The 14,927-nt window shown below is 39.8% G+C and overlaps 1 protein-coding gene across 1 annotated transcript in view; it reads right to left on the bottom strand.

Moving 5' to 3' along the window:
- The window catches only part of ADGRA1 (adhesion G protein-coupled receptor A1), a 310,905-nt gene that overhangs the window by 259,741 nt on the left and 36,237 nt on the right, over window positions 1-14,927 (bottom strand). The window contains exon 2 of the mRNA XM_081007127.1: window positions 12,326-12,397. Within this exon, the coding sequence (XP_080863253.1) occupies window positions 12,326-12,397 (72 nt within the window). The remainder of the gene's footprint in view (window positions 1-12,325; window positions 12,398-14,927) is intronic.

Below are 14,927 nucleotides of genomic sequence, written 5' to 3'. Positions count from 1 at the left end.
GCAAAGATTTGAAAAAATCTAGCCCATGTGATTAAGTGAGAATATTTAATGCTCATAACGCTTCCAAGAAAAACTGTTAGAGACGTTACTTATTGGAAAACAGGACGATGACCCATCCGTGACTATGGCGTGGTTTCATAGTAAATTAACATGATACAGAATTTCAACTGAAGAAGTTACAAAAAGATTGCTCTTCCAGTATTGGGGTGCAGAGCACGCAAACAACTGTTATGTTTACCAGGCCATCTCCAATATGTTTAGTATTTTGCATGAGTCAGAACAATTATGTTATTTATTAAATTAGACTATCCATATAGCATGTCACAATTTTGAAAATAAATTCACCACCACTATGCTGGTCACACCTTCTGCCATTTTTACAACAATACACCATCTCTTACACAGTGGTAGGAATCTCAAGCCTAAGGGCCAAATGCAACACTCCAAGGGCTTCTGTCTAGCCTTTGGGATTCTCCCAGGCCACACATCCTGCTCTGTGCACTCACCAAGTATTTTGTCCTGAACGGAATGGAGCCTTGAGTTGCGCTAATGTATCTTGCTTGCCTACACAGAGGTGGTGAGCATGTTGGTTGTAGAAAGAAACCTCCCACAAACTTCTCACAAAAGTAAGAGTCCCATCCATTGCCCTACCCAAATTTTTGCCTCTGGACCCAGCCACCACCAACATCCAGCCTCTGGCAGGTTACCCCACAAGGCAATGTGGCTGCTCTAACATTTATAAAGTACTCTACAAATGGTCCCAGTCCAGATTGAATCATATTCTAGGATCGTGCCCACTGTACACTCCCTCCTGTAACAGTATTCAAACAGCCTGGTGTTATTCATTGAAAGCTGCACAAACTGCAGGTTACACTTTTTAAGCCTGCCATTATCTTCTTTGTGTGCCCCCTCCACGAGAGCTCTGGAGGATGGCAACATAAGAATGGACTTTTTCTGTGGTGGCTCCTCACTTGTGAAACGTTCTCCCCAGGGAGGCTCGCCTGGTGCCTTGATTACATATCTTTAGACACCAGCCCAAAACATTTCTTTTCTCCCAGGCCTCTGGCTAATTAAACAATCTATGGGGTTTTTTAAAAAAAGCAACAACAGGGTGGAGGTGGGCTATTGTTTCGTTTGTTATTATGTTGTGTATTGTCTGCATTTTTATATTCTAAACCACCCTGTGACAGGCGGTATAGAAATTTAATTAATAAATAAATTAGGTTTAAGCCTTGCAAAAGGTTCAGGATGCCACTGCTTGCCTGACAATTCCCATTTCTACCCATAACTTAGGGTCTAGGTAAAGGTAAAGGGACCCCTGACCATTAGGTCCAGTCGCAGTTGACTCTGGGGCTGCGGCGCTCATCTCGCTTTATTGGCCAAGGGAGCCGGAGTACAGCTTCCGGGTCATGTGGCCAGCATGACTAAGCTGCTTCTGGCGAACCAGAGCAGCACACGGAAACCCCGTTTACCTTCCCGCTGGAGCAGTACCTATTTATCTACTTGCACTTTGATGTGCTTTCGAACTACTAAGTTGGCAGGAGGTGGGTCTAGGTACCTGCACTCAACTGACACTAACACTTCCAGTGCTGACCATTGCTGAAGTGGCTTTGGGAGTCATCCCAGCAGCTCCTCCTCACAATCATATTAGCTACTATGTTTTGAGCTGCACCTCACAAGTATTGGGATGTGTGTTGTTGTTTTGAAAAACCGAACCTACTTTTTAAAATGGCAAGTTCTACCAACTTTTCCGTGAAACCATGAAGGCTAGTGGGATTTTTTTAGCTAATACTTTTCAGTGCCAGCTTTGCGATATCATTTTTATTTGGCCAAAGTGAAAAATCCTAAGGAGCGCAGAACATACTTTCGAGAGAATGGTACTATACTCATGATTCAGCACTGTAAATCAGAAGGAAAATAGATTGGGCAAGGGGTCAAAAAGAAGGAGTTCTGAGGAACATTTTTTATTGAGAAAAAGGAAGAACAGCACACCGAATCTTGTATTAGTCTTTTACTGATATAGTTGTCCTTTGGAAATAAACATAGCCGCTACCTCTGTGCCAGCTTTATAGAAATCCATCATTGTTACAAAGTTCTGCCGCTGAAAAATATGTTATTTAAAACTATTTTATGGCATTCTTTCCCATTTACTTTTTTCCAATACTGTGCAGCCGTGCATTACAGAATTGCATTCTGCATAGCAGGACAAAATGGCAGATTGCACCATTTATCAGAGGAAGGGACATTAAGTCCTTTTTAATGGAGATATAAATAATATATTCTTTAAAAATTTATGTATAAGAAGTGCATTGGCTTGTGTGTATTAAACTGGTAGATTCTCGTATAGAGGAGAAATATTTTTCAAAGGAGAAGTCCAAGGTCCAAGAATGGAAGAGCAGTCTTGCAGTTAATGCCATTAGGATGAGCGTCTGTGTGGTGCCCAACATCACCCTTTGGGGAAGGGCTATGGATCACAGGTAGTGTATGAAGAGGGTACCAGGTTTAATCCCCAACATCTCTGGGTAGGGCTGGGAAAGAGATAATTTATTAGAGAAAATACAACATTCAGCATTATGCTTCTATTTTCAGTGCCAGCCAGCACGACTAATTGTCAGGAATGAGGGGAATTACAGACCAACATCTGGAGGGCCACAGTTTCATCATTCATTCACGGGACTCACCCAAATGCACACTCCTCAGTCTACACCCCCCTCTTCCCAACCCACATCCCTCAATGACCCTGCTCCACACGCTCCTTGAGTGCTTTTGCCTGGCTGAAATGTGTCCTTCGACTGTGATATGCTTTGTACTTGCATGGACGGGGAGATGGGAGGAAAGTGGGTGCATAAACATCTGGCTTTTGTGTCACTGAAATATAGCATGCCATACAAAGTGGCACACGTTGCTCCACCCACTCCCCCTATGGCCACACCTACTATTTGAATATGGTATATGAACTGCAAGATCGCTATTCTGGACCAGGACCTTCTTCACTGAAAGGCACAAACTTCACCATTGAGCTACAGCCTCTTGCTCCCATGCAGTAAGATGCAAAACCAGCAATCACAGTATTGGAAAGCAAGGGGAGAGAGGTGGCCACATGTGGCCATGACAAAATGTATGGTTGTAATGTAGCAACAGAAACAAAGCAGTGTCAAAATTGTTAGATTTATTTTTTTTTTAAATGCTATCAAAAAAACCCTCTGAAGTATTAATATTTTGGAATATCTGTGGTTTGCTGGGTAATTAAATAAAAACCCACAGGGTTGCTGGCTGGTTACCAAAGCAAAACTGATCTTTATATGCACATGAACTTCACGAATTTCTATTTTCCTTCATTCATTTGCTTCTCAGAGTTTGAAATGAATGCATGCCATTAAATCTTCCCTCAATCCGTTAGTGATGTCCTCATTTATCAATTCATTCCATATTACACAGGGCACATGTCTGATGATTGGAAAGTCTTTCCTTCCATCTAGGACAGCAAGGTCCAATGCATGTGGTCTCTTAACTTCCTTCATAATTTATAAGACATGGTGAAGGGAATGAAGTTGGGGGCTACCAAATAATTTCACCTGAGACCAAGTATGGAGATTTAACCCTATAAGAGATCTGTAGTATTATCATATTCACCTAATGCATTCCTCCCTATTACTTTAGACAGAACTCTAAAAAGACACATCTAATCTGTGGGCTTTCAGCTTGCTTAGAGATCTTCCAGGGTTGGACTACTGTTCCCTTTATGATATAGTTACCTAGGGATAAGTCACACGTTATCCCAATACCTAGTTTTTAAAATGTATAAATCATGTTTCAGAAACACTGAACATTTACAAGTTCACTAACTCATGTCCAGAAACCTTTCTACAAATAATTTATCTTCTGGAAAATTAAATTGTCACTTCCCCAAATTAGTTATCATTTGCTTAGCAAATATTACACCTGTTTTTTCCATTTTAAAAAATCTTCTGTCGATTGTCACAAAAAACTCCCACAAATGTGTGTTAATATCTATTCATAATACTGGATCGCAGAAATGACATTTGTAACATGTTAATCCCTTGTATTTGTGTAATCATGTAAATGTCAGGGATCATCACCAGATCAATGGGATCATATGAATGGTGACCTTTAGGTAGAGTTATTAAAGTCACAAATCTGGATGCATCCTTAAAAACACTAATGGAGAAAACATTCCATTTTTAGGATCTGGCACTCTTAAATAAAACAGGGCATAAATGCTTAGAGTCCACTCAAATTGAGTGCCTTCTAGAGAATGCAGTTAAGAATCTTTTAAATCTTACTTCACTTTTAAAGAAAAAGTTATAGATGTTGTAGTTTGGTATCATCTGCCTTTAAAATAATCTATATACTGCCTTGTATTACATTAGGCAGTGGCATTTCAGGTACAACTTTGACTTTTCCTAAGCTTGCTCTCTTTCCCTTGGATCAATCACATGCCCCAAGAGCTATGCCATGTTTAACACAGAAACAATTTTTGTCTATATTTAACTTTGGCCTAGAAGCCTCAATTGCCTTCCAAACTTGTTTCATATTATGTCCAAACATCTCCTAAACTAAAATGTCAACCATACAAACCTCCACCCCTCCAGGCTTTGGAGAATCCCATTTTGTGTTTAATAGAAGGTTTCTTTTCATTTGACGTCATCCAATCTGCTATAAAAACTTCCATATGGGCCTTCCAGTTACCTCCTGACATTATTAATTTGTTCAAATGCATGTTGCATTTAAGGAAAACATGAAAGCATCCACAACCATAGGTATGAAAAGCAATTTTTGGACATTTTTGTAACGTTCGCAAACCAGGACACTACTTCCAGTTTTCGTAAACAGAATAGTTCGTAAACAGGGCTGTTCTTAAACCAAGGTACCACTGTATAAGCCAATATCGTTACCTGGTGCATTTAAAATGTCTTATCATTTCTCAGTCACCCCCTCTATTCCTAAATTTACAGGCATTTAAACTTATTAGCAATTCAGACCTGAATGCAAATAATCTTTTTGGAAAATGTCCATATAGCCTTGCACTAAAAAATCTCCTGAAGCATTTTCTTCACACGACTTCCTATTCTCTTCTTTTCCATAAACTGCTAATAAATTCAGCCCTGGCCCATCCCATTCCCCTCTTCTTCATCTAGCATTCCCCTTTCAATACTTAATATATTCCCATTGGAACCACAGATCTGAACAGCTACCTTAAGAGGAATTTCGCCTCTGTGCTCTGAGATGCATGCATTTGATTTGACAACATAAGAAAAGTGAGTGAATCTGGAGCAGCCAATGTGTGATAGGCCAAGTGGTCAATAGGCACAAATAAGCTGAAGGGCTTTTTCCTTCCTGTTAACAGCGCTGAGCGCTGCTTCTACTCAAGCATAAAGAGATTGTCGCAGCCATCTAACTAGGGCCTTCAATGCCTGGAAAGGGAAAGAAAATGCATGCAATAGGAAGCTACAGAACTCAAGAGACATTTCCACAAATGAGAGTTGATAAGCTCACTAAATGGTTGACAGAACAAAGAACCTATGGTAATTTGAATGATTATACTAGTAAATAAAAAGCATTATCAGTTAAACATTCTCATTAAGGCAGCCATCAGTGTGATCTATCGTTAGCTTTGGTTTTGAAACATGTTGTAAACATGTTGATGGCAATGAACTCAATGGATTCTAAAAAACTCAGAACTCAGATATTTTCAGGGAAGGCCATAATGTTGCATTGACCTTGAGAGAGGATCAATTCTATTGAATGGCAGCCCCAGTTAACAAACCCCTTTTACATAGTCTGTGAACTTGGCATGAACTCTGCTTGAAAACGCAGCAGAAAATGATAGCATAATACTTGTGCATTATCCGCATTGTGCAAGAAAAATCTACTTGCCTTTTCATATAACTGTGTGCTAGATGAGCCTTTCAGTTTTAAAGGCTTTTCAATGAGTTGTAGGTTTTTTAATGTTTTATTGTAGAATTCTGGAGGCCCAGAACAAAGATTTGTTGGTCTTTAACATGACAAGCTCTGAACATTTTTATAAATACAGGCAACTTCATTTCTTTAAAATGCATTATGATAATGGCTGGTGTGAAATCTGTTCATTAAATAAAAGAGGTAGGGAGAAATATAAGCAAAAGTTAAGCTGCAATCATATACCTGGGAGTAAATCCCATTGAACTCAATGGGAACACTTCTGAGTAGCACACATGCACCTAAAAAGAACCTCTTAAATTTAGCTTGTTACATAGTATAAAATACATCACATTTGGAGCTTGTACCTTAAATATTTGTTTTCTTTCTTACAATATTATTCCAAAAATATTTTTGTTCTTTTTTTGCTTTGCACAATTACAAATATAAAGCATAATTAAATAGAGTGGACATTCAAATGAAGTTCAATGAAGCACTGTACAGATTGTCATCTGTGAAGCTCATGTGTCTTTTTTTTGTTGTTTACAAAAACTCAACCTTTTTCTTAACAATATAAATTATTTTATATTTTATAGATTGTGAAGTAAAATGGTAAAAACTCAAACTAGGGCACCTGATGGATGAAGTGGACCGGCACCCACTTTTTTGCATTCCATGTAATATGTATTGTCATGCCAGTACTAAGGAACATAGTTCCAAAAGCATGCTAATAATGACAGAATATGTCTCTCTGCAATAGAAGTTTGATTCATCTGTGAGAAAGCTGGCAGAAGGACATGGTAAGATAAACAAAGAGACTGGATTGGCAGGGACAGGTACATGGCAGACAAGGCTGACTAATTCAGAGAAGAGTCAGTCTTGAAGACATAGTGATAGCTGAAAAGAATAAAACATGACTGAAGGTCTACAAATGAAAAGAGAAGTTGAGGTGCATACAAGTTCTAGGAAGCAGAATGGCAAGGCATAAAGATTAATCAGCCTTGATTATGTGACATAACAAAAGACAAAAGGCAATGGAATATTATTTACCTTCCATTTAATATACACATTTTATAATTCTGATCATATTCAAAGTAACCATGGTTTTCTTTTAAAAATTAAAGAAGCAGGGCTACTTTCATGTGCATATTCTGGAAACTATCCAATACTGCCCACGGTTAGGGATGATTTCTTTTGTATACAACACACACGTAAGTTTGTTTCTTTCCAGAAGTGTATTGCATCTCCAATTTGCAGGATACAATTATTTATCTTCGAAACACCAGGAAACCAAATGTAACAAATGCAAATCTGCCACAAAGCGCACATTCCACACTTTTAAATAACTGGACTGACAATTTGGCAAAAGGAAACAACTTCCTCTTCCCAACCACCATATGCCAATCCATCATGCAATTAAATAAACCAATTAAATTCTCAGCGCCTATACACACAACATAATTGAACTACAGCTAGTAATACATTGCGTTCAGTTCCACTCAAGCACACATTTACACAATCAACAAACTTACATCAAATACTCTAAACCAATATATTTAACCTCAGCATTCTCACACACCCTCAAATCACACTGCCCACATTGCAAGCACTCCCATAACTCAATCTCGCATCCTCAACCAGCTACCCCCACAGATGTCTACCCAATGAGACCCAGACAAACCTGGGCAAATACTCGCATACAAGCAGCAACAGTACACAAATACAAACACACACACCCTAAATAAAACATTCATACCAAGCATTCCCCCTTGTCTGGCACTTGGTCAGGGGTGGGGGATATATCTGCAATAGCAAGCTGTCACCCAGGGGTGGGTGAGCGCCTCAAATAAATATCACCACTTCCCTCATCTCCCACCCAAGGGTTAATGCTAATGCTTATAAATTTCCTAACAAAATTTACAGATGAAATGTATCAAAGGCTACATATTTCTCATATGAAATGGAGTATACAGGTTGCAGATGCCTTGGAAAATAATAAAGCTGCATATGGTTTGAAGTGCAGTATAACTATTTTGACATGGTAGAGTTTAATATTGACTGGAATGATGGGCATTATTAAAGAAAGATCAATGATAACCAGAGGTTAAGCCCCTAAGTATAACAAACAAACCTCAGAATCTCAGATGAGCATGAGAGAAGCAGAAAAATGGAAAAAGAAATTCGGAAGGCAGTAAGCATTCGATGACCAAAGGCTTCACTATGAACAGTTAATGTCATTAGACGACAGTGGTTCATGTGACATGCTAAGCCAACCTTGGCTTAGTGAAACAGCACAAGCATGCGGGATCCTAGAGAGGGAGGTTTTCCTCCTCCCCAGTCGTTTTTGCTGTTGTACCACCTGAGCTAAGCCAAAGTTTAGCTCAGCATTTTAACAGGAGTGGTTTTGGTGGTTAAGCTCTCTCCCAAAAAACTACAAGCTATAACCAAAGAACAAAACTTGGTTACCAGCTCGTGGTTAGTGAGGAGAGACCTTAACCACAAGCCCCAGTTCGAATAACACACTAAGGCAAACTTAGGCTTGACATAGCAGGAAAAAAGACTGGAGAGGTGTACAGCAGTTGCTCTGGGAAACCGCAGTCTCACTAAGGCAAGGATGATAAGGTTTGGCTTAGCATGTTGTGCAAACCAGGTGAGTGAAGACTTCCTAGCACCATTGTGCACCGTGTGCATGTGTGTGTGTATTTAAACACATACAGAAACACATACTTTTTGACGGCTATGTAGTTTTCTTGTTTGTTACAACAGCACTGTAACATTTCTCCTACCCAGTTAAAAAAAGAAAAGAACTATAAATGGCAGAAATATGATACCCATTTATTAAAGCAGAAACAGTAGGCTGGTTCCCACATTGAGGTAGGTAAAGGTAAAGGGACCCCTGACCATTAGGTCTAGTCGTGGCCGACTCTGGGGTTGCGGTGCTCATCTTGCTTTATTGGCTGAGGGAGCCAGCGTACAGCTTCCAGGTCATGTGGCCAGCATGACTAAGCCGTTTCTGGCGAACCAGAGAATGTTTGTTTGAAGCAAAATAAGCCATAAGCCCTGGTTTGGAAACAACACTAAACCACTGGTTTTAGTTTTACACTCCTGTTTGCACAAGGAGTGTAAATTCCCATTAAGTCATTAGCCATGGCTTACAGCGGCAAATGGCCAATAGATTGCATTAATGAAATTTAAAATGCATTACATTGTTACAGGATCACAAGTACTTTTGACATCGCTTGGAATGTCAAACACTTCATTTTGCTTTTCTCCTGGATCCCCCAAAATTCAGAAAAATTTGCCTTATGTAAGCAAGCTTTGCCATTCAGCACAGGAAAAAGGGATGGGAGGAATTATCACCATCCAATTTAGTGGGAAGAAAGTTCTTCCTGACAATACATTAGAATCTCAACATAAAAGCATACATGTTCCCTTGAACACATTCAAGTACTCTCCCTTTAGCACAAATCAGCCCCGTTTAATATTTCATCATTAGCTGTGGCCATCTCTGACATCTCAGAAAATCTTGGGGAGAGAGAAAAGGAAACCTTGGAAATGATTGCTGCACTTATTCCTCTTTCCTTTTCCTTCCTTTTTCTCCTTCCAAATTTAGTGAAGGTGGAAATCAGTGCTCCAGCTGATAGCCCTGCCCCATAGTTTAGAAATGCTTAGATTAATGAAATCAGACCTGCTTCTAGTTATGGCCCTAATCACAGTCACATGAGTCACAGTTGCCCTTTTAATACTTGGCTGTTGCCATCAACTCGTTTTATGTTAGATTTCTATTAGATACACTGCGCCCATTATCCTTACTGATATTATTCCTTTAACATAATGTGCTGAAATGGTGTCATCAATAATGTCTAGCACTACTGCATAGTTCAATTAATCTTACTAGACTTTCACCTCTTAAAATATAGTGAAATGATTTCCCACATTTAATTTGCAGTGACCCTGATGAAACATGGCATGAGTCAAGATAACGGTAAGGAGAAGAGATGGGAGAGCCGTTTTTGAGGATCAGAAGTAATTTTTCTAGTGAGCATTGTCAGTCTGCTGCCATTTTCCCAGTCTTTCAAATTGGATGGAAAAAGTGTTAGATCTCATAACAAGGAGCTCGGGCCAGGATGGTAAGATACAGATAATTTACTTGGAGCCACCAGGCAGCTTATTGGAAGTGGGAACTGCTGGTATCCTTTCCGCTGGGTTTAGGCATCTCTGTTAGAAATGGCCAGAGGGTAAAGTTGCTACTGAGTGCTGAACCCTGGGGTTTGGCTAGTTGCCATTATATCCTTTTTAGGGAAGTTGCTTGAGCATCTGGTGACCAGAAAAATCCAGTTACTCTTGAAAGAGACCAAATAGTTGGATCCACACAAACCCATCTAGACAAGCAGTAGGCATTGCCACACAATTCAAATACATGTCCAACCTGAGGAGGGGGGACTCTATAGGAGGACATAAAGCAGAGCCACTAAGGCATTTGGCGGAGAAAAGGTGTCCTGTTCTAGACAAAAACCAGAGGGTTAAATAGAGAGGCTCAGGAAACTGCATTCAACTCATTGGCCTGAGGTTCCACACTTGTCTAATATATGAAAGTCTCTACTCTGGTAGGAATTTCGTAACTACAATTTATACCTGATTGTAACTTCAAATCAGACATACATATCAGTATTGCTGGGGACACGGGTGGCGCTGTGGGTAAAACCTCAGCGCCTAGGACTTGCCGATCGTCAGGTCGGCGGTTCGAATCCCCGCGGCAGGGTGCGCTCCCGTTGCTCGGTCCCAGCGCCTGCCAACCTAGCAGTTCGAAAGCACCCCCGGGTGCAAGTAGATAAATAGGGACCGCTTACTAGCAGGAAGGTAAACGGCGTTTCCGTGTGCTGCGCTGGCTCGCCAGATGCAGCTTCGTCACGCTGGCCACGTGACCCGGAAGTGTCTGTGGACAGCGCTGGCCCCCGGCCTCTTAAGTGAGATGGGCGCACAACCCTAGAGTCGGACACGACTGGCCCGTACGGGCAGGGGTACCTTTACCTTTACCTTTATCTTATCAGTATTGCACCTGATTTCTGTAATTAAAAGGGTCTTCCTCAACTACTGCAACAATCTCTGAATCTAAAGCAGAATGTAATTCTCTAAATAGATCTCTAGATGCCTAAGCCTGTTAGCTAGTCAGAGCAGTCAAGTTTTCTGAAAGTATTCTGTTTTAAATTTGGGATGCTTAACTATTTTATAGGCAAACAGACAGACATGTTATACTGAAGCCCTGTGTGAGCCTCAAAGAGGTTGAACATGCAAATATGGGATCTTAATTTCTTCTCTGGGATAGCACATATGCTGTATGTTTTCTTTTCCCTTTTTTGGGGGGTGGGGCAAAAGTTCAACTACAAGAATGATTTTTGGAAAGTCCATGTAAACTATCTTCAGCTTGGAACTACAGGATTGATTTTTAGATTCATACAATATAATTGTATGAATTATATTTATATTGTACTTGTAACCTTACAGGATGAATGATTAATCCCATCAGAATTGTTTTTCAGCAGACGTCTCTGCAGGAGAATGAGAAGAACTCATTCTGTAACTCATAGTATCTTCCTCATGTTATAAACTGCTTTCCTTTATGTATTCCACACCATTGGTTGCACTGGCAGAAATCTGAAGGTTCTGTCAATGTGATGATGTCTTGAGGATATGAGGTAAATTGCAGTACATGTTGAAGAGGTGGGGGAAGGAACTTGATACAAGGATTATGTTTTCCACCCAGTTCTGTGTTTCTCATAACCTATGGTTGTCTCCTTGGATTTTTCAGAATAAGCCAAACATGTAACAACACAACAGTGGGGGGAAACCATAGAGGCAATCAGTTGTCTGCCTTGGTCATTTATTACTACTAGGCACAGCCTGGTCCATTTATTCAGAAGGCCAACACCACACTTACCTACTCTGATCCAGATATTTTGGGCTATGACTCCCATCAGCCTCAACCAGCATGGTCAGCTGTCAAGGATAATGGGTGTTGGGATCCAAAACATATGGAGAGAACCAGGTTGAGGGAGGCTGGCTAAGACAATAGACTGAGAACTCAATAGTTAATCTAACCATGCAGCATATAACCTGGAGCGAAATCTTTTATTTGCCAACCTTCATTTCAACTGGTTATGCAAATGCACATTTCCTCCTTTTCAATTATTTTTGTTCCAAATTGACACAACTGCTTTGGTGCAGTTTTCATTTTCTTTATGTGTATTGCTCTGAAAGTCTGACCCAGAAACCCTAATCTTGTACACACTGCAGAGCTTCTGAGTTGTTCTGCATATTTATTTAAACATTTCAAATGATTACAAGAAACAGGGTTCGGGGTTGGGTGGGTGGGGGGAGTTACAGGGAGAACGGAACAGCTACTCACAGTCTCTCCAAGAATCTCAGTCCAATGAAAGAGTTGTTCTTTAACCACAATATCTTGTTGTTACTCAGAATTCTGAAAGGGAGTCAAAGGAAAGAATTTTGTTAATAGAACATGGAAGCAATTTTACTGATTAAAAACATGTAATTACAGTAAGTGACAGTTATGTAAAACACTAATCACAGTCTTCTCTGCTCCATTTGCATTTTCCCTTAAAGCTGCAAACAAGACCAAGATGAACATATAGAATAATAAACAATTCAGCATGCTCCTGTTTAATAACCAAGTAGTCAGCAAATAAAATGTGCTGCTGCTAGTGATGAAAGTCAGAATAAAATGCAAGTAGACCACTTTGTAAATGCTTTGTGTTTTCAGAATGCACAACAGTAAAAGAAACAGTTGCCCATCCAGTTAAGAAAACTGAAGCAAACCCCCTACAGAGACTGTTATTACAAGCCTTCTCCATTGTGGTTACTGGCACGGCATGGCTGGATACACCAAGATTAAATACGATTTTCCCTTTGTACAGAATGCATACTGGGAATTCTTGCACAGGGTCAGAAATTGATTGGCCTCATCCTATGGAATCAGTTTCAGTTGAGGCGACATGAGAATATGGGCAATATGTTTGTAGTGGTTCAGCACACACACAAAATTCTCAACTCTTGCCCATCATGAAAAGAGGAAAGTCTCAGCTGCTGAGGAAACCCCACTGCCTTAGCAACATTTCATCTCTTGCTGTGCCGCAGCTGTCAATTCACACCATTTCGAAGCACCATCGTCAGAAGGCGCTTTTCGAGATGTGCCAGAATATTCATGACCCTCAGCCTCCAGCTCTCAACTGCTACAAGAATGCTGCCAAACAAAAAATAGTGCCTAAAAAATTGCCACAGAAGCACTCACATAGCTTTGCTTGTGTATCAACAGGTGAGACAGAAACAACCCCTTGTATGGCACGCAGAGGTCAGACTAAAATGACTTATCAGATAGATTTAATGAATGAATGAGGTAGAAACGGAGACTATTAATTATCAACATGTCAGAGAATTATCTTACTGCCCTGTGAATATTGGATGGGAAACAGAACGGAATAATGGGTGTACTGGAACATTGTCTACCATACAGGACCAGCGTATCGTGTTTTGCCGCTTGAGGTGAAATGGGAAGGGCTGCCCCGACCACCACAGCATCCCTGCAGAAGCATCCCTTACCTAGCTGCATGGCGGTAGAGTGAAGCAAGGACGGGTTCCAGTGAGATCTATCTGGAAATTGGCACTGATGCAGACACTCCTTCTATGTCAGTGGTGGAGTGGGCAGGACCCCAAGGCTTCACCCCATCTCATGGGTGGGCTGGCCCTGCTATCATATTTCAAATAGCTCTATTACATTTGCAGTGCAGTTTTAGGCCTTTGGGGGGAACTGAGGCAAAAAAGCTTATATGAGACTTCAGAGTTCTAGAGATATCAGTTTGAATCTTAATGCATAATGTATTTTATGATATTTTAAGTCGCTATGTGCAAGATTTTATTATTGTATACCACCCTGAAATCTTGATGATTCATTTGTTTTAACGGGTGGGGTATTAACTTGGGTGGGTGCTGTTTGCATTGGAGGGTGCGGTTGTTTAAAGTAGTTGTTAAATGTTCATTCGGATTTTTGTATTTGGGGGCTAGAGTACTGTTTAGGGTCTTTTGTCAAGGAGTGTATTGTTTATTCGTGTGTATACATTAGTATTGTTAATTGTTTTGATTGTTTTTATTATGCATTTTGTGGTTTGGCTTTTATTATGTATTTTGTGCTTCATATATTGTAATTTTGTTTTGGGAACTGCCCTGAGACATATGGGTATAAGGCAGTATACAAATTTAATTTAATAATAATAATAATTTGTACTCCAATATTCTTGGTTTTTCTCCATTTGTACAATGAGTCCTTCAGTTGGGGAAGAGTGAGGAGAATAGCAACAGAATAATAAAAAGGGTATGAGGTCTAAATTGAGGAATGCTATAGACTAACTGGCTATAGATGGAATTTTTTAATGAAGGCCAAAACCAAGCTACATGACAGATGTCTGATCAAAGGTCAAAACTCTCCAGATTAAAATGAATCTGTTAACCTTGGTACATTTTTCCACACAGAAGCAGCTAAAAGATCCTTTTTTAAAAGTTCTTCGTGACTGAAAGAACAGCATTCTTTTTTTATCCACTTTTCCATTTAATGGGGGTCATATGCTTCTTTCTGACTGATGCTGTCTCTGAAATGGAGACAAAATCTGAAAGCATCACAGAAAATTGTAAATTGTTTTTATGCTTCTTAAATTACAATTAAACTTTAATAATGTTAAAACAAATAGCAGCCTCCCCATTTTTTATGCAAAGACATAAGAAAAGTTAATAGACTGCAGTTTATTTGGAACAATGAGAACATACTTTCCAGAGTCTACATTAGAAGAATCTTGAGTTATATCTCCAAATATTCAGGAATAAAGAATATGAACAAAAGTGCTTCTAATGGTCTTGTGTATGGTTTTTATTCATCATAAAGTTAGGTAAGAGTCAGAGAAACAGATGCAAGCCAGATTAAGTCCAGGATGCAAACCAGCAGT

Source organism: Podarcis pityusensis (genome assembly GCF_964106645.2).
Source record: "Podarcis pityusensis genome assembly, chromosome: 5".
Taxonomy (NCBI): Eukaryota; Metazoa; Chordata; class Lepidosauria; order Squamata; family Lacertidae; genus Podarcis; species Podarcis pityusensis.
The sequence above is the reverse complement of the archived record's forward strand: the minus strand, read 5'-3'. Positions and strand labels throughout refer to the sequence as shown.